The following is a 24,516-nucleotide window of genomic DNA, read 5'->3' on the forward strand; positions in this document are numbered from 1 at the left end:
AAATGGTGGCTGCCATTTCTAATTTACTAGTCAGGTGACCCATTAACCATAAACATGGATTACTGGGGGGGGGGGGGGGCATGGCTGGCCACAATTATAGAACTATCCCTAACCCTATTGAAAATCATTTTGGTTCTGTCAAGGCTTAAGGTGGTTTCCCTGATGAAATCTCAAAAAAATCAACTTTTTGCTTTAAGTAAAATTGCATGGATCCACTAGTCCCAGGTTTTCCCAGTTTTATCTTCTGTATGGTGAGTTTCTTCAACAGCCCTTGACTCCAGTGCTGTAGAGAATCAGATGGTGCCCACAGAATAACTTTACTAACAACCTACATGAATGCTTTCTGTGGGTCCTGGTTAGGGCTGTGAGCAGCCCCATAGAGGGGGGGATCTTGTCTTTGTTTTCCTTAGAAATTCATTCAGCAGAAACTATCCCAAACTCCATTTTTTGCCTAGTGGCAACTATAAATTAGCTTACTGTATACCTACTGTTTTGTTGTGAATAATATACCTATTAGGGATCTTAAGCATAGTCATAGAAACCTAACATACAAATTTGGGAAGCAAATATTATTTCACAGCAAATATTTTTGTAGGAGAAAAAAAATCCCCCATTGCTATCCATTAAGCATTATAAAAGAGAGAAATGGGTCTTTGGGTGCAGAAATGTACATTGTTCTCTGCATCTAGTAATTGGAAGTAGATTTGATTTTTATTTTTTTGCTGGAAAGCAAACATGCTTTTATTGGCTTGAAGAGATTACTGGCCAAAGTGCCATTTATCACAGTGGTACATATTGAACTCACAGCCGAGGAGTATTCCTTGCACCTTAGTATTAAAACGATGGCTGGAGGCTCAATACATATGTTTTATTCATTGAAGATGATGTATAGTTTGGATTAACTCTCTGGACAATGTCATCAATCATCATAAGACAAGCTCCCAGTAGTGCTAGGGTATACTGTTGTACATAGATATGTTTTTACACCCGATTACATTGTGAATGATAATATGACTTCTTAAAGATATATACTGAACATTAATGGCTCTAGTTGAAATAAATAGATGTTGCATAGTAGCAGTACCAGATTTGCTGGATTGTGCCCCTGTTTAAACCAGGCAGGTGCGCCAAGTATTGGGGGCTGAGGGCTCTTCAGCCTCCCAAAAAATTCAAGGAGGGGGCTGCCCCCCCAAAAAAATCCTGTGGCCCTGCTCTGCCTCCTCCTCCCTGCCTGTTGTCGCACAGGTAGAAGGAGGCCAATTGTGGAGCCCGGCAGCTATGCTCCAGGATTGTGTGGCAGCAGCTCCCAGCGAGATCTCACAAGATCTCGCCAGAAGCAACACAATTCTGGTAGGTGACGTTTTGGCCAGGTGGAGGTGACACCTTCCTGTTTCACCTCAGATGGCAAAACGGGACAGGCTGCCCCTGCATAGATGCCATACTGATACAGTATGTCTGGCTTTAAATACAAATCAGACAACTAGGCAGGTAAGGAGCTTGAACAAAAAGGGAAAACAATCAGTCCTACTATTTTTAACAGGCCACATCGTGTCACAGAGAGAGCATGGGAGCCAATGTTACAAGTTTCTATACTTGAACACTGAATGCACAATAACATTTTGAAAGAGGAGCCATCTAGTGGCTAGTAGCATTGCTGAATCTGAGCTGCCAGAAGACATTGCAAGAAATGTCTCGCTTAGAATTTATGAAAATAACAACTGTTGGGCCTTGTAAATAATGACAATATGGAACATCTTTTCTTTCTTCTTTTCTGTTCTGTTCTTTTCACATATGTGTTCCAAATATTAAAATATAGACAGAGTCAGTTTATTGTCAGGACTTGATTACTGAAACAAATAAAGATTACAAAAGTTACAATTGAGGTGTTGATATTAAATATACAATCTGTCTCCCTTGGTGTTCCTTTGAGTAGAGGAGATGGAGGAGTCTTACAAGGTCAGGGGAATCTCTTTTTATGATGGGTATTCCAATGGTGGCCTGCATTTGCCACCAAGACAATGTCTCCTTTAAGAATGCAGGTTCACGTTAAACCTCAGTGTTGTTTTATATATTGTATATTCATTGTTTTAAATTAATTCTCTCTAGACAAAATAAAGTGTTGTACTACATTGCAGCCTCACTGTTAGGAATGAAGATAGAGGGGACAGTACAGGAAGGCCGACACACACAACTAAAATGGAGAGTATTCAAGTCATAGAAGAGTGGTAAGTTTGCTGTTTGTCTTCTCTAATTGCCTCTTACCATAAACTATGATGGCCGCAATCTTCTGCACACATACTTGGGACCAAGTCCCACTGAACTCAATGGGCGGTATCAATGGCTACCTTAGCACAAAGATCTCTGTATGTGCCATGGAAGTTCCTTCCCTCTCCTCTTCCCAAATCTCCTCTGGACGGTTGGGGAAAACACAGAACAAGTTGGGGAAGAAATGAGTAGAGGGGAGGGAAGTTTCATTGTGTAGCCAGAATAAGGTTACCAGATTTTTTTCAATGAATCTGGGGACACTTTTCAACTTCAATGGATTTTGTATGGGGACTGATTTGTAAATCCGGGGACTGTCCCCAGGAAACGGGGACGTCTGGTAACATGATGGAACTACTTTGTTGTGGCTTACTTCTGAGTAAACATGTACAGGATTGCACTGTTAGTTGCTTCACTGTGTGTGCTTTCCTGTAATTCATACAAAAGCAACAACCAGAAATTTGAGTTTCAATCAGCTGGTCTTCATGTAATATAACAGCAAAAGAGCATTGCTGATGCATGGTTGTGGTATAAATAAAATAAAATCAAGCATGCTTTCTCCTTTCTGTCAGCATATCATTGAATAATAATGAATTTTTTTCTGTGCAGAAAAATAACTGTAAGAAGCGCAATTAGATTCAGGGCTGTGCATGCTCCATGCAAAAATAAGTGTGTGTTAAAACTCCTGTGTTATGGAAATACAAATTCTGTGCCAAGAAAAGCTGAACTCATCATCATGTATAAATTAGGAAATTGAATAAATTTTGCACACTGTCTCTTTTGCGTAATTTATTTTGCTTTTGCTTGTCATGGTGAGAAGCAAATGACTGTATGGAGCCCTGAGCTCTGCTACCAAACTATTGGCATTCTTATTCATCCATATTTCTATGCCTTCTTACAGTTTAGTAAGTCACTGTTAATTTTATTAGGTATATTTGTTTTTAAAACTGTTTATCAGTTTCTGATAATTACTATAATTACTTGCTGTTCTTAATATCTGTTTTTAGCATTATTTTAATGTATATTTTATACTCTTATGTAAACTGCTTATAGGTATGGGCTTGTGTGTGTTTTTGTCCTCTCTCCTCCTTGTGCAATAAAAGGGGAGTGAAAGCTTCCACTTTCGCTGTTGAATAAACCACAGTTCCATGTTATGTATGAACCTAGAGAACTGTGGATAGTTATAACCAATGTTAGTTACAATGGTTTGATACATAACAGATTGTGAAACTAACAGGTTGCTTATTAGTTAAGTAACAGGCTGTTAGTTTGTTAACTAACAGGTTGTAGAAACATGCTGGCAAGCATGGGGGCAATTCCTACTGAAATCTCAGAAACCAGATCTTTTAATTAATGCAAGTGGAAGGCTAAGGAAGACACAGTTGAAATTTTCTTGGTCATCTGAGCTGGGTCTCTCTGTTGCATCATCCATTGAGGATTCACACAACTGACAACACTCAGCTGAGGTTCTGGAAGAGCAGGGAAGTTCATCCCTTGTTCTGTCGTCAGATACATACCCATGTCACAATTACACTGATGTAGTTACCTTTCAGACATACATGCTGCTTTATACTGAGTCAGACCATTAATCTATCTAACTCAGTGTTGTCTACACTAGGAGCAGACAGCCTTCTAGGCCCCAAGTGGCAGTGTGTGAGCTTTTGGATCCAGTGAGTGTGGTTAGTGATAGGTGTGGCTGGAGCCAGTGTTGACATGTACAGAATTCACATGCACACAATTTTCTTTTTCTTTTGCCCCCGTTTTTCCTTTCATTGGTTTTTCATTAGCCTCCCTACCCTCTTTCATTTGCCTCCCTTTACAGCATCAATTCATTTTTGACATTATACTGCTGCTCCTCCCTTTTTATATTAGTTCAAGTTATTGGCCTAATCCTGTCTTATTGATAACCTTACTACATGCTATAAATTACAAACCTAAGAGTATTGGAGCTTACTGTTGTTGTTGTTGTTGTTGTTAAGTTAAACTATTGCACCAATTCAAGATCTGAGATTTTAAAAAATTGCCTTCATGGTTTTCAGTCTAACTTTTTTCTTCCCTTTCCACTTCAAGGTAATGCCATCTTGTGGACAAGAATGATTTTTCATAACATAGCATCCATTAGTTTTAAAGAATGGTATCCCACATTTCTGGTCTTTATAAGTTGAAGAAAGGTTTTAATAATCCATTGCACAGCCATTTTGTTTATAGAAACAAATTTTAATATCTTTTTTAGAATTAATTCACACGTCTCATGTTTCACCTCTGGCCAACTCAAGTCAAAGAGTGCAGCTCTCATTGGAGAGGGTGCATGGTGTGTGGGTGTGTAAATGCATGCCGGGGGGGGCATGCACCTGCTCTCCATCCATGCTTGCTGACTTGTCAGTTTGAGGAAATATTTGTTTTTGTGAGGTCTGTGCTTTGGGATTGGATAAGATTTGTATTTCCATGGAAGGCAAAATGTCTGTCCCTAATCCCAGCACTCATCTCTGACTCCTGTACATAACCTGACAACTTACTTCTGTCTTCTCTTTCTAATTTTGAATTGTTTGACTGCTAGCTTTTAGAATTAGAAACACTGAATAGTGTTGAATTGTTGCTGTTGTTGCTCTTGTCATTGTTTGTTTGTTTGTTTTGCAGCCAAAACCCTACAGAAGATGAAATCCTGTCTTGGGCTCAAAATTTTGACAAGATGATGAAAACACCAGCCGGTAGGAATATTTTCAGAGAATTTCTTCGAACAGAATATAGCGAAGAAAACTTGCTGTTCTGGCTAGCATGTGAAGACCTGAAGAAGGAACAGAACAAAGAAATTGTTGAAGAAAAAGCAAGGCTTATATACGAAGACTACATTTCTATACTTTCACCCAAAGAGGTAATACCATAAATTCCAAATTGGCATACAAGCTTGGGGTCAAATGTGGCCCCAGGCCCCTCGCTCTCTCTGGCCCTTGGAATTCTCTGAGGGCCATGCCCTTCATCTGCTCTGCTCTGCATTCTCCTTGAGTGTTTTGACTGGCCTGAACTATGATAATTCCTCTTGCTTGTTGAGTGAAGAATGGAGAGAGAGAGATGATTTGTGCAGCTGGAATGCAGTCTACAAAAACAAAGGGGAAAGTTCCAAACCCCTGCCATAAAGGCTTGCAGTTACCTTTAGGTTAGAAAGCATGAAGTAAACTCCTTCACAAGTGGTTGGGAAAGGCACCGTAATTGATAAACTCTTTGCTGTAATGCTCTCTCACAATGGGAAGTGAAAAAAAGATGGCAGCAGTTGTTCAGCAAAGTGATAGTGCAAAGCAGGCATTATGCCTGACAATGAGAAAGGTTGAGGCAGAGGGTCAGGCTTGCTTTGCAACCAAACTGGACTAACAATTTATGGAACAGATAAATAAATACAGTGGTAACTCGGGTTAAGTACTTAATTCGTTCCGGAGGTCCGTTCTTAACCTGAAACTGTTCTTAACCTGAAGCACCATTTTAGCTAATGGGGCCTCCTGCTGCCGCCACGCCACAGGAGGACGATTTCTGTTCTCATCCTGAAGCAAAGTTCTTAACCTGAAGCACTATTGCTGGGTTAGTGGAGTCTGTAACCTGAAGAGTATGTAACCTGACGCGTATGTAACCTGAGGTCCCACTGTACCTGAAATGGTCCTATGTCTATGCTTTTCCACCCAGGCCAATGACTCAGTAGTTCAGGCAAGAAATGCATAGGTTTGTATCATTCCATTTTCATTTGCTTTGATTTAAAGAAACACAGTACATATCATATCAATCATACAACTGATAAAGATGTCAAAGGGTTTAGGACAGTCCTTCCATGTAGGCAAGATCCAGTTGGGTGCAACGGTGATTGACTAAGACTGAAACCTTAAAGTGAGATCTGTATACCTTTCTTGAGTGAGGGCTTGATCAACTTCTCTTCCTCTTCTCTTTAGGTTAGTCTAGACTCACGGGTGCGAGAAGTGATCAACAGAAATTTGTTGGATCCCAATCCGCATATGTACGAAGACGCTCAACTTCAGATCTATACGTTAATGCACAGAGACTCTTTCCCAAGGTTTTTGAACTCTCAGATTTATAAGTCTCTTGTCGAAAGTACTGTGGGCTCTACTTCTGAAACTTAGGTCTATTTGAGAGGGGCTGAAATCTTGATTTAGCTTTTGGGGTGGGGTGAGGGTGGGGATACTATTAGGATGAAGACAGAAGAAGCATTTTTAGAGTGGCGGGGCAGCTCTGGAAGCACCCTTGCTGCATTCAATCCAAAACGTACCTTTCTTCTCCCACGTCAACCTCTGGGGGGAAAAAACCAGTTCTGCACCTTTGAAGCAGAGTCTGGCTGTGCACGGTGCTGATTTGCAGAGCCCACCCCCCACCCCGAAAAACCTCCCCCGCAATAGCTGGAGCAGTTTTGCACTTTAAGAAACGTATCCTTTTTCAATGAATAAGGTGACAAATGAGCAGATTGAACGCTGTGCTTTTTTAAAAAAAAGAGAGAGAAAAGGTGGATGGCTCATCCATTAAATGGAGTGGGGGGGGGGAGAAAGACTGACAGCTGAGCCAGGCTTTACTTTGCTGGCATGTCTACGTCTGTCTTTTCGCTTGTGAGGCTGAGAGGAAGCCAGGTTCACCCCACAGCCGAGAGACACGCTACGCGCTCTCTTTTTGTATTCCATCTGTCTTCACCTTAGTAGTTTACTAACATCTGGAACTGAGTTCCTGGAGAACTGCAGTTTAGCACTACTCAGGCTACTGTGAAGAAAACAAATACACACAATGGTCTTTGTCTACATTTTACCAAGGTCCTTCATGCTTGAGTTTGGAAGGGGGAAAGAGTAGATTTGCTAAATAACCACTCGTTTCACACACTTTTCACAGCTGCAGTTGAGATTGCAATGACATGCGTGTTGTTTTATGAAGTATTTCCTTGTGTACCCTTCACACAGCATGTGCAAAGCAAAAACTGCTTCATTTACCACTTTGTTGTTGCAATATTTAATCCAACAACATAAATTATATCGGTATTTAATAACATTTTGTGCAATATGGTCTTACAGTACACACAGGAATCCTCGGAACAGGCCGAAAAGCAACTTGCATTTTTAAACAACATATGCGAACACTGTCAGAAACTAGCCCTGAAGTGTAGCAATGTTATTCCAAGTGCTCTCTGGAGGAAAATCCATTGCTATGGAAGACAGGCAAGCTTTCTGTGTAAGATGGAGAGAGAGATGGAGCATGTGTGTGTTATTTATCATTAATTTAAAAATTCAAAACAAGGGGTTCCTCTTGTTGACTGCCATAATTGTGGCATTTTCATTGCAGAGTTCAAAATGTCAAAAAAAAAAATAAACATAAACAAAGCACAATTACATGAAGGGATCCATGTTGGGGTTACATAGTATATGCGCTGACATTGTTTTTAATTGTTATAAGAACAGATAATCAATGTACATTTCAGATGTCGGATAATGTAACAGATTTATTAAAGACTGGCTATCCAGTTATCTCACGCTGCTGTGTAATGTTATGTAATTCAGCAAAGCAAAACAAAAACCCAGAAAACAAAAACAAAAAAATAATGCATACACACAACCATGGTTGATAATTTACTTTTTTTAATTAAGAAGTTTAAATTTTTTGAAGGGAAAAATGCCTAGATGTAGCATTTCAGTCCACACTGAGGACTACTATTTGTCTGTCAGTTATTTTTTTTCTAAAAAGTGCTATCATATGAAATGGAATGTTCGTGTGTTTTCCAGAAACTGAAACCAAATTGTTATTAAAAAAAAAAAAAAAGGCTGAAGAAGAGTATCTTCTGACCTGCCTAATTTTGAAGAATTTGTTGTGGAGTCGAAAAAGTTTACAGAGATTTAAATAAATATTAATTTTTTAAAAAAAAAAAGTGGCCCAAGAATGAGATCAGTGGGTGTTCTATTATCTTTGTTCAAAAACAAAATCAGACAAACAAAAGGACTTCTTTTAAGCGCTAAAATGAAAGAGTGAACAAAGTAGTTCAGCCACCTTAAGCTCAGTTTACTTGGGCCATCTTTTTGCACAAGCCACTCTAGACTGAACATGAGCGCAGGCAGTGAGTAATGGGGCTTTTGTGGAACTCCCATTCATTGCTCTTGTGCGATGGTCGAGATTCCGGGGGGGGGGGGGAATCTACACACTCCCTTTGCTGCTAGTTTAGTTTTGTAGGTAGCTGCTTAATGTGGTTTTAAAAAAAACACAAATTCCTGATTTAAATACGTGCTTGGACCTTGCGAATAAATATCTAATCTAAAAATTGAAAGAAAACACCACACATTTTTCACAGCTGTTCAAACCAGTGGTGCGTGTTGACATATTTCCTTTGAGGAACTTTTTTAAAGCAGGCCATAGAGTTTTGAAGAGTAGAGTTTTGTTTTGGGTTCTTTGACCATCCGAAACCTCAGTGATGCTTCTCCCTTAATGTCAGCCAGTTGACGTGGTTGGCCCTCGTTTAAAATAAACCTCACTGTGGTGTTAACTGAGTAGACTTTGGTTCTCAAATGTTGGCCTCTTGTCTGCAAGCTATTCCTAAAGGGCAACATCTCTGAAGGGACACCAAGCATGCTGAGGTGCAGCCCCCCTCCCATCTTTAGGTGACATTTGACCCAGGGCTGTGCTGAATAGGATGTCCTCAGAAGCTCCATTGCAGTGGCCAAAAGTACTCTCTGCCGGAATAGGTACTGATTGGTGCAGAATAACTTTCAGAGCTGGATAGTCCTACCCCAGTCCTAAACATCTGCACCAGAAGTCCTTTTATCCATGCCAGCAGAATGTCAGAGTACCCTAAATACCCCCTTCCTAAATCCCTTTTTGCTGGTGATTGGGCCATTCATATGTTTCCAAAATGATCTTTCTTTCTTTCTTTCTTTCTTTCTTTCTTTCTTTCTTTCTTCCTCTCTTTCCTTTGCTACCTCTTCATTTTTAATTTATTGAACACATGTCAAAGGGCAGACTTGGGAATTTTTGCTTATTATTTTACTTGAAATCTGTAGAACTTTTAGGTGGGGGAGAGGGAGGGAGGGAGGGAGGGAGGGAGACGCAGGCAATTTAGCTGCTCATTTTCTTAAGCTCATTTGGTTTTTTTGTAATTTATATAGAATTCAGGAGATAATGACTTTAAAGGGCTATTCTTTATTCCCTATGCAACTCTTTGGATAACTGTGGTAGTGTTTGACAAAATGGGAGTTTTAAAAAAAGAGGAGAGAGAATAAATAAATAAATAAATAAATAAGAGGAAATTCTGCAAAGCAGAAAACATAAAAGGTCTGTTTACACTGGCGTTGCTGACTATCCTACCATAATCAGCACTTTTAAATATTGTTGTTTATGAAACTGTAGTTTAAAATGCAAGATGAATTATTTATAAAGGTCATTCTTTTAATAAATATCTGTTTTGTCTGAAAAGTGTTATTGTGTTATGATATACTTTATTCATGTTGGTTAGTTATTTACCATTATGAATAAATTTTAAAGATATATTGATAGAATAATACCTTTGAAGATGTTTACAAAGACAGATTTTTTTTCCCTGAAGGGGGGTGGGAATGGGCAAGGGGAGTGGAACTGACAAAGAAATGCCTCCTCCTACTGTGAAATTCTCATTGTGAACGAAATAAATGTAAGATATGTGTTTTTTTTCCTAACCAGAATTGATTTAACTGTGGTATTGCATATCAAGAGCACCACAGTTAACATCATATTTACTATGGTACTCTGAATATATAGCACCCTTTCTGTATATATATGGTGTGAATTCAGGTTTGTTACAGTGTTTGAAACACAATTATCTCTGGTGCACACAACTAGGTACTATGTAATTAGAGAATACTGCATGTATACAACTTTCAATATTTAGACTTCATATTTTGATGTTACTATTTGATGGTGACCTGTTAATCAGAAGCTATCTTTATAAGATACTTTTAATACAGTAGGCGAGTTGTCAGTTTGACAGAATATATCTTCTGAGGAAACTTAATGAAAACTAACTGTAAGGGCCCCAAAACACCACCCTGAATTCTAGCATAGGATTTCATAGTATCTGTATTTGGGGGAGGGGGGGAATGTATAGCATTTAAACAAACTTTTCATAAATTGGTTAGTGTGTTATTGCAATGAGACTGTGTTAACATTTCAGTCTATGTCCTTCTTCTTAAGGGGTCAGTAGACTAACCATACAACACTCCAAATGTTCTTCCTAGGAGTAGATGTATATTTTAAATGCACAGGATATATATGCCTTTTGCCATTTTTTTTTAAAAAAAAACAACCATGCAGGTTGTTGGTGTCAAAATCCTGTGGCTGCAAAAACAGCCAGAGTTTCTTCGTGCCACTTTTGCATACCTCAATCTGTTTTATGAAATTGATGCCGTATTGGCAATGTTTTAGACGGTAACATAATCTCATTGCTCTCAGTATATTTGCAAAATGTGAGCAGCCAATGATTAAACTTCTAAAAAGATTACCGTATTGTGCATGCGCTATACAATAACTTTAAAACAAACAAAGAAACAAATGCCTACCTATACTTAACTACTTGCAGGCGAAAATAGATTTAAACTGTATTTACTTCCTGGATTTTGGATTTTCATGAGGCCACACATATATGAAATAAATATGAAACTTTTTATTTAAAAATGGCTGTGAATAAATTATCTATACACTGTGGTCATGCAAAAGCCCACACATGTCTCTCATTCATCTAAGTGCTGTTGATATTTCTTATTCCAACTAATCTTTTTATTGATGGTTTATAAGTAAGGGTGCTCTATGGACTGTAGCTTATGACAGCAACTTAGCCTTCCTAGGCATTTGGGGGCATAAACCTGAATCCATAGATGCAGTTGTATTAGCAAAAGGTGCTTCTACTCACTCAAACCAGGGGGGTCCTTAATTTCACTAGTTCTCCGTTAGCATGCTAGCCCCCTTGGCATTTCCTGTGCTATTCTGGAGGATCCCCAACCTAAAAGAGTGGCTTTTTAGGGGCTCAGTGCTGCAACAGGAAGGAGGCAGAAAAGTGCCACTCTAGGAGTAGAACCAGATCCTGGAAGTTAAGATCTATATTGTAACCCACCCACCCCATCACACATGCTGCCCACTTCATGCTTCATTTATCCTCTGGATGGAAGAGGATTGATTGTTTTGTACTGTTTGATCTCCCCTTTCCTATACTTTTTATATGGTTTCTGATATATCCCAGTTAAAGTGAATTGAGGAATGGGGGAGGAATATCCAAGGTCTTGGGATCTAAAGTGTTGACAACTAGTAAAATTCTTAACAACACTTGCTGATACAGCAGGTAATATACAAGACATGTTAATAATTCGTTATTGGTGTTTTTTTTTTGTATTCACACTTCTGAGAGATTTTGAGTTGAAGGGGGAAATGTGTGAGAGCCCATAGGAATTAACACTAGCGGAGGGTGATTACAGACCACAGATACTCTCTCTGTATAGTTGTACCCCTGTACTATGAACAATAATTATTAATAAAATTTTATATTTTATACTTCAAATGGGAGTCATTGTCTAATAAATCAGATTTTTTTCCATCTCTGACTTAAGAAAAGGGACTCATTTTAGAATATACTGTTATATTTTCAGTCACACACCAAAATAGGAGTTCATATACAGGGCTCAAGTATATTAACTATTTCTCCCTGGTAAACAATTGCCATGTTAGGGAGCAGCACAGAGCCGGATCTGGAAAATCCATAGGTGAAACTCTGCTCACAGTACACTCTGACTAAAGGAGGGGTGGAGATGGGGCTTGGGGCTTCAGGAGGAAGTAAAGACACACGGTAAATTGGTGGAAATCCAACACATACACCTTTTCCCAGTATGTCTCCTCTCCAGACCTTGGTCCTTCCACCGACAGAAGGAGCTGTTCAGTTTGCACAAGGGCAAGTCTGAATCTAACCTCATGACATAAACTTTCACCAACTAGAGTCCATCAGATGCATGAAGTGTTATCCCTAAGTTGTTAGGTACACATGAAGGTGGAGAAAGAAAAATCTAAACAATATCAGAGAAAAATGAAATACAAAAACCCAGATGTTGAAAATTACATCAAGGCTAAATGTATGTAAAATAAGCACACTGGTCATTCACAAGGCAGCATTAACGGTAGTACTTATTCAGCTGAAGCATTTGTGCATGCCACTACAATCCCCAGCACAAAAATCATATACTGTAGTTTACTTCCATGGGCATAGGCAGTGCTCTTTTTAGGGGGTACTCAATGGTACGCAGTACGGCACCTCTTTTTTTGTTAAAAAGTGTGGCACGTACTGTAACAACTTCTTGGTGAGCCCCGGCACCTCATTTCTAGAAAGACAAAAAAGCACTGGGCATAGCTAGGATTTATGTCATGGGGGTCAGGCTTTATGTTAGGGGGCAGAACCGAGTTATCTGCAACACGATTGGCCCGTTAGTTAAGTATTTTTATTTATTTACTTGAATGGGCGGGGGGGGGCAGCTGCACCCTTCTGGCTACCCTCATCATATTTACTTCTGCTGGAGAGGCGCTCCTTGGTTGGCTGTGAGTAGGGCGAGGTGCAACACACACTTAATTTTTTTAACCTGCTGTTTTGTGCAAATCTAGTATGCCGTTAAACTGGTGTTTCAAAAATAATAATAATCAAAAATTGACAACCAACACAGATAAATACCTGTGTTTGTCAGTCATCCCAGCACCTTTCAATTAATTGCCCAGAAACCGGGAGGCAACCATTCTGGTTGGGTTACCTCTCTCTAATGTTTCATTTCATGATGTTTCATGATGCGTCGGGAGTCGCATCGTTTCGGCTTTTTCCGGATTTTGCTGCCGTTGCAGTGAATGGGAACTAGCAATGCAAGCCCTGCACGACAGTGCCCAATTGAACACATGACAACCCGTACCAGCAAAAGAAGCCCACGCATTATTATCCCCCTCCATCTATCTCCCGCCTTTTCTCCGTAGAGCTCGGGGCAGCACGAGCGGCTCTTGCAATTCCCACTCCCCCCTTATCCTCACAACAACCCTGCCATGTAGGCTCGGCTGAGTGACTGCACAAGCCCACTCAGTGAGCCTCGTATCCGGTGTGTGCGTGTATGTGTGGACTGGAACCCGGGTATTCCCCGGTAATGGTCCAACACGCTTAAAGAGGCTCAGGAATGAAGCGCTTCCGTGATTTGCCAACGCGGTTCCTACCCGGCATAGAACGCCGTCCAAATGTGAACCCGAAGTGAGGGCGGTTCGCATTGCCCGCTTTTGTTTTAACTCTATGCTGGACGCGGGGCCGGGTCGTTTGTTTCCGGAAGTTGTCGGCCTCGTGACCGGAAGCGGAAACTTTTCGGGCAAGGGAGGGCGTGGTTTGCCGTCGGCATGTGGCGGAGTGTTGGGCGCAGTCTGTTGTGGCGGCGGCTGCAGCAGGAGCAGCAGCGGAGGTGGAGGTCGCGCGCCTCGTCGTCTTCGCCGCTCGCCGTTGCCCTCGCGCCGGGGCGGTGGGAGGCGACGGCGCCTCGCCGCTCCTCCAGCAGCCAGGCTGGCTTGCGCGAGCTGTTCCAGCTGCCGGCGCTGCAGCGCTTCCTGGAGCGGCAGCAGGAGGAGCCGGGGCTGCTTCGCGGGGTTTCCTGGCCGGACTTGGCAGCGCGGATTCGCCTCCTGCGGGAGAAGGAGCAGGAGCTGCGCGACACGGAGCGCCTGGCGCAGGAAGGTGAGGCCGCCTCGGCAGACTCCATAGCCACAGGCCGCTTGGCGCTCGTTGCCTTAAGCCGCAGCTTCAGTGGTGGCTGCCACACCGCCTGCACCAGAGGGAGAGAGGCGAGTCTTCCCGGGCTTGGTTCTCTCCTGCAGGGACCATCCCATCTCGCTGTCATGTAACGCTATTAGTACTTGCATTTAGTGCATTGAAATTCTTGTACAGGGGCCGGGTATTTTAGTTGTATTATCGTTACAGGCATTATTTGCTAACAATAGCTGTATTCTAGATGAACATGAAGATTTGCGGAAGCTGGCGGAAACAGAAGCTGTTTCCTGTCGGGAAGAGATAGCAGAATTGAAACACCAGGTACATTGCTTCCTTTTTTTATTCCTTTTATTTAAAACACTACTTTTCATTGTGGGAACAATTCCAGAGTGGAATATGATATGCAATATATTTCATATACAGTCATACCTTGGTTGCTGAACGCCTGGAACAGGTTAAGTTTCGGCTCCCGAACAATAGAAAACCAGAAGTGAGTTTTTTAACGATTTTCGGAAGCCGAATGTCCTTCTGGTGTCTGCAGCCAATCGGAAGCCGCGCCTTGGTTTTCGAACCGTTTCGGGAGTCGAACGGATTCCTCAAACGCATTCTGTTCGAGAACCAAGGTACAACTGTATATATATTGATTATTGTTCTTATTGCATGTGTTCCAGCAAGGTATGTGATAGGATACTGTTGGCTGAAGATTTTATTTGGGTAGAAAGGCATCCCTTTTTCGTTACAGATTGTATTGCTTTTGATTCCTTCAGAAGAAACAGATAGAAGTGATCTCATCATGGAAGTGACTGCTGGAGTTGGAGGGCAGGAAGCAATGCTGTTCACAGCAGAGATGTTTGATATGTATCAACAGTATGCTGCATATAAAAAGTGGAATTTTGAAGTTCTGGAATATGCTTCCAGTGACATAGGTAAGTAACCAGTGCATATACCGGTGTCACCCTACACATTACATTGCTGCAGGGGACATCTTATTTTTTCTGCTGCTAAATATGAGTGTTGGAGTATGAATGGTTATATATCATTGAAATCCAGCAAACATGTCTAGGAATCTTGTAGAGGTTTGCCCAGTATGCACTTAGTGTTTAAAGATGCATGCACTCTTGTGTATGACAACCACATGAGTAAAATGAAAATAGTAGCATAAAAACAGTGTGAAGCCGCCTTCAGTAACCCTCTTAGAATACTCTGCTGAAGAAATTGCATCCAACAATTACATCCAATTAGACCCAACAACAATTGGAGGGCCAGTTCCTTAACCAATTATATGTTGGTTATAATAATGACCTAGTTTATAGGATTATATGAATTAATGAGAATTTTCATAGGTTGGCTATGATAGGCCTTTCCACAGCTGATTGCACTAAGGAATGGACCAAAGATATGGACCGGAAGAGTGTTGGAGGCAGAAAACTGTGATTAATTGGAAACTTCCTGGTTTGATCGTTGTGGCGTTAAGGGGCTGCATGTGCAGGCAAAGGCACAAACCATGGGCATGAACATATGTCTGGTTAATAAGATCAGAGATGACTGTCTGAACTTAACCAGTGTAAAAGCAATAATATACATGAGTGGGACCCCCAACAAAATACTGTTGTGTGGAATGCTCCTGTTTGGTGTTCCAGCCAGCTCTTTCTTCTTTCAGGATGTTCCATTCTCTTTCTTCTCCTGCTGGTTTTCTGCCTTTACTACTCGCAGCATTCTTTGGCTGCTGTTCATGTTCAGTCCTTAATGGTTTGAATTTATTTGAGGGTGAAGTGGGGTGGGTGGTGGGCATCTTAGGTTCTTTATGCTGATGAATTTTTCTACTTCTGCCAACCTTAGGGTTCTCCTTAGCATGGTGATACCCCCTTTAACTCAATAACACACAAGTTTGTTATTAGTATATCCGGTTATTTATAAACTTTCTAGGAACGGGGCAAAAGTTAAGAACAAAATACAAACTCTGGTTGCAAGCTTAAAATCATCAGTCACAATATAAATCCTTCAGCGAACTTTTCCAAATGGATTGTACTATACAGTTACAGTGCATTTTTATTTTTATTGAAGGTGGTTTGAGACATGCATCTGCTGTTATAGGAGGCCTCGACACGTATAAACAAATGAAGTTTGAAGGGGGCGTACATCGTGTCCAGAGAGTGCCTAAGACAGAAAAGCAAGGACGCATTCACACCAGCACAATGACTGTAGCAATTTTACCACAACCAGATGAGGTATGATACAGTTACACAGTTGCAGAGTTGTAGGACTAGATGACGCTAAGGTCCCTTTTCAGTGCTACAATTCTATGATTCTAAGTAGGTGCTCAAATACTCTGCTTTCAGATATGCTCTTTTATGTAGACTTGCTATGCTCAGAATAATTATTTATTTTATTACTTGATTATTTCATTTATAATCCACCTTTCCACCAAGGAGCTCTAGGTGGTATACATAGTTCTCTGCAGAAGGCAGCTTATTGTTTCGGAAGAGTGTTTTAAAGGGTGGTGGGTGCCCCAGGTGTCAGTGAAAAACTTGCTTTGTCATTTTAAATAAGAATGATTTGTAAATAGAATTATCTGCTGTTCATTTACAAAGCATAAGTTGAGTGTGTCTCTTTCACGTTGCAGATAAATTTGACAATTAATCCTAAAGACTTGCGTATTGAAACTAAACGAGCCAGTGGAGCTGGTGGTCAGCATGTAAATAAAACTGATAGCGCTGTAAGAATAGTCCATATTCCCACAGGTACATTACAGCTTTCTTTCTGCCTTGATGAAATCTGTTTCTGCATATTATGATTTACACAAACAATGAGCATGGCTTAGTAGCAGTGCAATGCTATGTAGGCAGAAGATTCCAGGAGTCAGTGTGGATACTGCTGCCAGTCAGAGTCGATGGCCTGAGTGGTCTCATTCAGTGTCAGGGGTCACTGTTGCTGTCCCCTTCTTACTGCCATTGTTGGGCCAGCTCTGAGTGGCTGCAGACTTCTGTGCCTGCCAAGGACATAACACACAGGTGCTAGGAAGCTGCGGACAGGCTAGAAGTCAGGTAGAAATGGTGGGGTGGAATTAACTGGAAGTGAGGGCAGAGACACAGAGGGCTTGTGGCTGGAAAATAAACCAATAAGCTGAGCACAGGGTGAGGTGGAGGAAACAGGATACAAGAACATGAGGAGATGGAGAGGTGGGCAGGAAGTAGTTAATAGTGTGTAGGTGGGAAGCAGGTGGTGTGTGAGAGGGAGACAGTGGAAAAAGCATGGACGTAGGCAGCAAATGCCGTTAAAATGAGAACTGGACAAGCCACCAGAGGGAAGCAAATGGCATGCAAAATGCAGAGGTCACAAAAAGCCTGCACACATTACCACTGCTAGATGAAGGTGTTTGGCCCTGAGATGCTGACCCATGGAAGAAGCCACCTGCTGACCAACCCATGCAGCTAGTCTTGACTATGCATTACCCACCAGGGATCACTACCCTAGAGAAAGCTCTGAGAACACCTTAATTATATAAGGTGTTAAAAAAACATACGTTGAGTAAGCTGGCTTTGTGCTAGGGAGATTCATGGAATGGGGAGGTATTGCGTCCACCTGAGTGACACTCATTGTAAGGCAACTTCATATATACATGTCAGAAAACCTAGGTTTGCCACCAGTACTGCTTCTCCAACAAGTGTATTTGGGTGACTAACACACCCACAAATACATAATTTTTCCATTCATATTCAAAACGTTTGCATGTACAGGTAATAAATGTGGCATTAACCTGTGAATTCAGTGATACCTTAATCATTGCTTTAAAAAAATAGATTATCAGTGGCCTTTGCATGAATTTTCACTTTGAGCTACAGTTTTTACCAACCATAAGTGTGAATTCTGCAGATAGTATTTGAATTCCTGGAGTATGTGGGAATTAGTTATAGTTAACAGTGCAAAGGGTTTGTGTTTCCACATTTAACCTCTTTTGATGCTATTTGCAACAGACAGTGTACCTTCTGAATAGCCTACCCGTAGTAAAGCATAAACACAGCAAGGTCTTTCCTTTCTTACAAATCTACTTAATATTTAGCTTTTCCTATTTCTCTTTTCCAGTCCTCAGTGCCTTCCCTCTTTTCTGCTTAAATTGCAACATAGCATAGCAATGTATTTGGTTTTTTTCTGTTTGGGGCTAAATGCCTACCAGACGTCCTGCTTCTAGTGCAGGGTTGACTAACCTTTGAGTATCCAGATCCTTTTGGATTCCAGTTCTTTTCGCGTAGTCGGGGATGATGGGCCCTAGGAACAGTGCTCTGTTCCCACTGGAGCTTATTGCTTTCGTTTTGCTATCTTGGTAATCACCAGGCTTCACACTGCTGCCATTACAGTAGCATATACTTCCCCAAGCCCTGAGTTCAGAAACTAGCAGTTGTGTAACTTAAATTGCTTGTCAGATCTCACTGTGCTCCTTGAAAGCTGGCCTTCATCCTTCCCTTAGCACTCTTTGTTTTGTTTTTGACTGACATCATTTTTCTTGCTGCTGCAGGTGTTGTGTCTGAGTGTCAGCAGGAAAGATCTCAAATAAAAAATAAAGAAAAGGCTATGAAGATCCTTCGTGCCAAGCTATACAGTATCAAACTTGAAGAAGAGACCAGAAAAACAGAAATTGCTAGAAAGATTCAGGTAATGTTTAATTTACTCTTCATCAGTGCCTGGAAACTTGAGTTTAAGTTCTACTGGGACAAGTACGTACATCAAACATGACAAGAAGGCATGAGCTGATGATATAATTGGGCTGGAGGGCGCAAAAAAGAAATCTACAGCATGAAGCTTGGAATTTTAATAGGCATTGTGTGGTGGAGAAAAAATAGGTTTCTTAAACAGCACAGTGAAGTAGAGTAATTTAACAATTACCACCTCACTTAAAATAAAATAAAGTGAGCATAAAGCTTACCAGCATGTCTGTTAATACCCTTAAGTGTATCCCTGAAACTAATGACAGTACTTATTAGTGTGCACCCCGACTTTTATAGCTGTGCTCAGAAGGCGAGGAAACTGCCCTCACAGTTCTTCTGGTAGCACCTTGGGCAGAGAAGGTGTGGTATAGTAGTTAGTGTATTTGTGCAGGGAAAATAAGTTTCCTATAGTGTTTTCCTTGTTAACTCTTCATGCCATACATTTGCATCTCTAATATGTTTTCAGTTCAATCCATGCATGTATATGAGCTCTTGTTCGTGGCATAATAACCCAGTTAGTCGCCAAGGAATTAGATACAGCATGCTCTTGTTTTCTTCATATTCTGGCAAGGTGTCTCTGAGAGACCAAGGCACCTCCAAGTGCATCTGCTCTCCCTCCTGTTCCCTTTAAAAGTTTGACTGGCTGAGAGAAGTGATGCCTCAATTTGTCAGAAGCAGGAAATGTTATAAGAGATGCAGTACACATGTCCTGTTTCTCCTACTTACAGTAGTTGCTTTTTAGGTGTAAGCATAATGGAGAGAGCTATAAGCCTCTCCTGTTACACTACATTTATTTATTTTGCTCAAGCAATTTAGAGCGTAAGCTATTCAGGGTGAGGGCTTATCTTCTGGGTCTTTTTGGTTATGTTAACTCTGCAAAGGATTAGGTATATATATAAAAAAAACCTGATCAAATTTTTCTTTTTCTGATTAGACTGGGTCCAGAGGAAGGTCGGAGAAAATCAGAACCTACAACTTTCCCCAGGATCGTGTTACTGATCACAGAATAAGCAGATCAGTGCATGACATTGAAAGGTTCATGTTGGGGGAGGAACTGCTAGATGACATGATAAAGTCCCTAAGAGAATATGCTGATTATGAGACTGTATTGGAAGTTATTTCTGAAAGTGATCCAACCAGGCTGAGATGATCTGCCCCACAGGTACAGAATGCAACCAACTAGCTTGCTGCATCTGCTAGCTTTGGACCTACCTGACATTGAAATCTCTCTCTTTCTGTGAAAAAGGGTAAAGTTAGCATTATTCTCAAATTGCTTCTTGAAGCAGACAGCTATGATGGTGCTAAGCAAATTGACACTTGAGACAGATTTTTGAATGGATGCTGGTGCTGTACTCTTCAGAGGTGGGCAAGAAATTGAGAACACACTGTCAATGAATAGCTTTTTTACAGCGAAAATCATTCAGTGCAATAAGAAAGCTAACATGATGTTTTAAGTTATTACAATGTTGATACCTTAATCTAAAACCTGGAAGAAATTCTATTGTTTTCAGTGGCACTTGGATTTGTCACCACTTGTAAATTTGAATTTATTTATTGTGACATTGTTAGAAAATTATACATAAGATTCTAACAGCTGTGGTGCCATAGCAAGTCAGAGGACTGGGCTTTTGCTGGTTGCCCCTCTGTTATGTTAAATGAAACTTCTTTGAAATCTGAGCCTACTTGTGTTGAATCTTTGGCCAAGTTATGCACATGGATCCCATGAGTAAAGAGTTACACTTTCCATCCTGCTGTCTAAATAGCTGGTCACCCCATACTTACATGTCCTAGTTTTCCACCACGCATGGAAATTTGACTGGGAACTTTGGAACCTTAGAGCCTGCCTAGAGGTAGCCAGCTGGACCTCATTTTCTATCATCCATGACCACTGGCCAAGCTGACCAGGAATGATGGGAGTTGGAGTATAACAATGCCTGAAGGGCATCACATTGGATATCCCCTAGAGCCTGCCTTCAAACAGAAGAGTCTAGGTCACTGGTATTTTAGCTGCTGTCTCGTAACCCAGAAATCTAGAGGAAATGAAGAGCCTTATGGTTCACAGGCAAGTGCCTAATGGCTGGTTTGAAAAAGAATAATAAAAGTCCTCACTTTATATGGCAAGTCTTTAAAAGGACACTCAAATACTCTACTATTCCCAACTGAAGAGGTCCAATATCATCTTCACAGCTTCCCAGTTAGCTGCTTAACTCCTTGCGCTGAGGCAAACGCCAATCAAATTGGCTTTCTATATAGGGAGTTCCTTTTTCTGTGCTTTTCACACCTGTGACTGTGCTGTGAAAAAGAACCCCACTAGATAATCTGCTCTGAAATTCTATCTACAATGAGTTGACAGGAATTTGTTAAATAGGGATGGAAATGTTGGGGGACATCCAACCAAGTTGGATTAGCATTTTTACCCTTTTCACAGTGCAGTAGGATCAATGTCTTTTACCACTTGTACACTCTCTAACATAAGCTCTCTGGTAAGAAATGTGTGGGCTTTTATGTTTGTTTGTTTTTTAAAAAACACAGTTTTAAAACAACATATAGAGAGCCAGAGAGCCTTACTGAGATAGCTTTCCTTTGCTCAGAAATTCTTTTCTGTCCTTGGTAGTTGTTATAGGTCAGGGGTCAGCAACCTTTTCCAGCCATGGGCCGGTCCACTGTCCCTCAGACCATGTGGTGGGCCGGACTATATTCTGGGAGGGGGGAAATGAACAAATTCCTATGCCCCACAAATCACCCAGAGATGCATTTGAAATAAAAGGACACATTCTACTCATGTAAAAACACACTGATTCCCGGACCATCTGCGGGCTGGATTGAGAAGGCGAATGGGCCGTATCCGGCCCCTGGGCCTTAGATTGCCTACCCCTGTTATACCGGTATGTGGCTTGTTTTTATTCATAACATTCAAGAACCATGGCTTACAGCACAAAGGCAGAAGGATTCAAAGATGCCCTACCTTTCTGTTGGGCTGCCTTCCTTACTGCCCTGCCCTGAAGGCAGTTTGTAACAATTAAATCCAATGGAAGAGCCTGACCCCTTGCCCTCAAGACAGCTAATTCTATCACTTGGCATGATTACATCAAAGGCAGGGTAGAGCCCTGGTCTTTTTTTGTTGGGGCAGTAAGCTCTAGTAAGTTCCTTCTCCTTACCTTTCGTAGGGCTGTTCTCAGTGATAAGATTTATTTCTAATCACTGAGAAAAGATGAAAACCTACCCTAAATGTAATTCCCATATTTCTTTCCTGTCTACGTCTACCTGTTGCATCACTACAACGAAATAACTGAAGCATCTCAACAAATATGCTGCCTATTTAGATTCTAAACACAATTATCCAAAAGCAAGTCTCTCTGAATTCAATAAATGTTGCTTTCTTGTAACTGTGTTTAAGATCAATTTTAGAATCAATCCTATTCACATTTACCTGGGAGTAAGTCTTATGGAACTCAATGGGACTTATGCATACGACTCTTATCTCTGCACAAGTATCCTATAGATGCTGCTTTATGTTTAGACATGGAGGGGAAATAATGTATTCTTTTGATACTAAAATTTGTGGCAGAAAGATCCATACTATCTTATTATACCCTACGCCAGTGTAGCAGATAGCCTTATCTAAGGGCCAGTATTTCTTGTTAACCCTGTTTGTTTTTTAAAAAGCAAAGTATTACATTGATTTTTATTCAACACTGATAGCTTTGTAGCTGGAGGCAAAGGTAATGTGTTAGTGTTTGCTATTTATATGTAAAGATCTGCATAAACACTTCAGAGGCATGAAGTGTTATGTGTTTATTCATGATACATTATTTGTTGAATGAATCTATGGATAGCTTTGAGGCTCTATGAACAAGCTAATAAAAATTGTTAAGAGCTGGTCTTCTAAGAGTTGGATAGGAAAGTATAGCTGTCACAATTATTACTTAGTGCATCTATCTAGGATTGTACCTAGTGCCTCTCATGCACTTCCATGCTGCTTTTGTAACTGATGTGTTTGGGGAGGGGGTGAAAGATAGGGTAATGGTACATTCCTAGTCCCATACAGTTAACACTCTTGATAGCTGTGGGAATGTATTAATATATTTTGCAACAAACATAAAACTGCTGCAAACTGATGACCTGGAAAGAGCCTTCAACTTTCACTAAAACCAGTGGGAAATGGCGTAGACATGGCAGAAGGAATCTTATTACAATCTGTAGCTTTGAACTGAGGTCTACTAGCATAATGTGTCTAATTCTACTATTGTAGAATTATTGTATTCTATTATTCTATAATTCTATTATTGTAGAATAATGGTAATAACAAAATTAATTGTAATGCAATTTCATAATGTTTATACCTTTGATAAGGCTTTACCAAGCTGTCCTTGATTCAGAAATGGGAGCAATTTCCATCAGGTAGCTGGGGAAGTTTCAAGAGAGATTAAACTAAATATTGGGCTTCATTGTCCAAGACCACTGCAGCAAGACATGATTGCACCATTAGAGTATCAGAATAGAATGTACTCCCATACTTGCAGCTTAAATCTGCTTCTCCTCCTGAATACATGCAAACTTACAATTAAAGATAATAGCCCAAGGCTTGTTTACAGGAAAACCCTCTGCAGTGCAGGGGATTGGACTAGATGACCCTCATAGTCCCAACTCTACAAATCCACGCTTTCATGTGTGGAGGTGTAGGAGGCCAACAAAGTAGAGTCATTACTGTTACGAGCGTGCTTTTTAGGGATGAATATATTGGGACGTGGGTGGTGTTGTGGGTTAAACCACAGAGCCTAGGACTTGCTGATCAGAAGGTCGGCGGTTCGAATCCCCGCAACGGGGTGAGCTCCCGTTGCTCGGTCCCGGCTCCTGTCAACCTAGCAGTTCAAAAGCACGTCAAAGTGCAAGTAGATAAATAGGTACCGCTCCGGCGGGAAGGTAAACGGTGTTTCGGTGCGCTGCTCTGGTTCGCCAGAAGCAGCTTAGTCATGCTGGCCACATGACCTGGAAGCTGTACGCCGGCTCCCTCGGCCAATAAAGCGAGATGAGCGCCGCAACCCCCGAGTCGGCCACAACTGGACCTAATGGTCAGGGGTCCCTTTACCCTTATATTGGAGCAAGCTCTGGCTTTAATTCCAAATTTACTTAGACTTAAAGCTACAGCCTAATTCTGTGAAACGGTTTAGCTTTAGGATTTGTTTACAGCAGCAGGGTTTAAAACTAGTAGGCTTTATAAAATACCTGAGAAGCTGAACAATGAAATCTGCCTCCTTCCTTAAACCAAGCCAATCCACTCCAGCCCGCCCCCGGTCCCCCCAAAAAACCAGGTATCATAGAAGGAAATACTGTACTCCCAGGTCAGTTTCTGGTCCCTGTTTCTTGCCTGTGTTATAAGAACCCAATTAATTTAGGAAATTGCTGCCAAGTTAATCATACTCAGGATTGTGAAAGCTCGAGTTTTAAGAAGGAGGCTTAATTACATACCAGTTTCCTGTACCTGTTATATTAAAAACCGCAGGCCGGGGGAGATGGAACATGTCTAAGAGGCGGTACAGTGTTACGTGTCTCCTCCTCCTCCTCCTCAGTTATCCTAATACTATAGTGGCAAGAGGTCTGGAGAGGCGGAGAGCCCGCCAGGCCCGAATGGTGTCTCCTGAACGCGCAGGAGCCCGGGGCTGGGCGCCAGACTCTGACCAATAGAATGGCCCGGGGAAGGAGAGCGCGAGCTCTTTCGAAATCGTGGGCAGGCGCCACAGCCTCTCCCGCGCTCCAACGCGTCTCCCTCCAAAGCTCGAGAGAGGCAGCGCG

General features: G+C 41.3%; 2 protein-coding genes and 1 long non-coding RNA gene across 8 annotated transcripts in view; 2 read left to right on the forward strand and 1 right to left on the reverse strand.

The window, feature by feature from the left end:
• RGS17 (regulator of G protein signaling 17) overlaps positions 1-9,292 on the forward strand; it is a 62,473-nt gene extending 53,181 nt beyond the window's left edge. For 2 of the 6 annotated variants that reach the window (XM_083434309.1, XM_083434305.1), the window contains 3 exons: positions 2,148-2,225; positions 4,900-5,134; positions 6,195-9,292. In XM_083434309.1, the coding sequence (XP_083290435.1) occupies positions 2,197-2,225; positions 4,900-5,134; positions 6,195-6,383 (453 nt within the window). In that variant the 5' untranslated portion in view covers positions 2,148-2,196 and the 3' untranslated portion in view covers positions 6,384-9,292. Of the gene's footprint in view, positions 1-2,106; positions 2,226-4,899; positions 5,135-6,194 lie in introns of all 6 variants that reach the window. The other 4 variants (XM_083434304.1, XM_083434308.1, XM_083434307.1 and 1 more) reach the window with 2 other exon arrangements.
• A 4,332-nt stretch (positions 9,293-13,624) lies between these two features.
• Positions 13,625-20,400, forward strand: MTRF1L (mitochondrial translation release factor 1 like). The gene is made up of 8 exons (XM_083434218.1): positions 13,625-13,987; positions 14,262-14,341; positions 14,763-14,946; positions 16,085-16,248; positions 16,644-16,761; positions 18,534-18,670; positions 19,658-19,885; positions 19,970-20,400. The coding sequence occupies exons 1-7, from the start codon at positions 13,657-13,659 to the stop codon at positions 19,871-19,873; spliced, it is 1,230 nt and encodes a 409-aa protein (XP_083290344.1). The 5' UTR covers positions 13,625-13,656; the 3' UTR covers positions 19,874-19,885; positions 19,970-20,400.
• Positions 16,084-24,510, reverse strand: LOC310674702. The gene is made up of 3 exons (XR_014509716.1): positions 24,206-24,510; positions 23,067-23,128; positions 16,084-16,177 (listed from the first exon to the last, which is right to left on the reverse strand). It is a non-coding gene; the product is annotated as an uncharacterized lncRNA (long non-coding RNA).
• Positions 24,511-24,516: the final 6 nt, after the last annotated feature.

Source organism: Podarcis tiliguerta (assembly GCF_965153285.1).
Source record: "Podarcis tiliguerta genome assembly, chromosome: 3".
Taxonomy (NCBI): domain Eukaryota; kingdom Metazoa; phylum Chordata; class Lepidosauria; order Squamata; family Lacertidae; genus Podarcis; species Podarcis tiliguerta.

Excerpts from the sequence above, each read along its gene's own strand:
- MTRF1L (XM_083434218.1), top strand. The coding sequence starts at position 13,657 with ATGTGGCGGAGTGTTGGGCGCAGTCTGTTGTGGCGGCGGCTGCAGCAG. Across the intron at positions 16,249-16,643 it reads TTTTACCACAACCAGATGAG|ATAAATTTGACAATTAATCC; the intron begins GTATGATACAGT and ends TTCACGTTGCAG. Across the intron at positions 16,762-18,533 it reads AATAGTCCATATTCCCACAG|GTGTTGTGTCTGAGTGTCAG; the intron begins GTACATTACAGC and ends TTGCTGCTGCAG.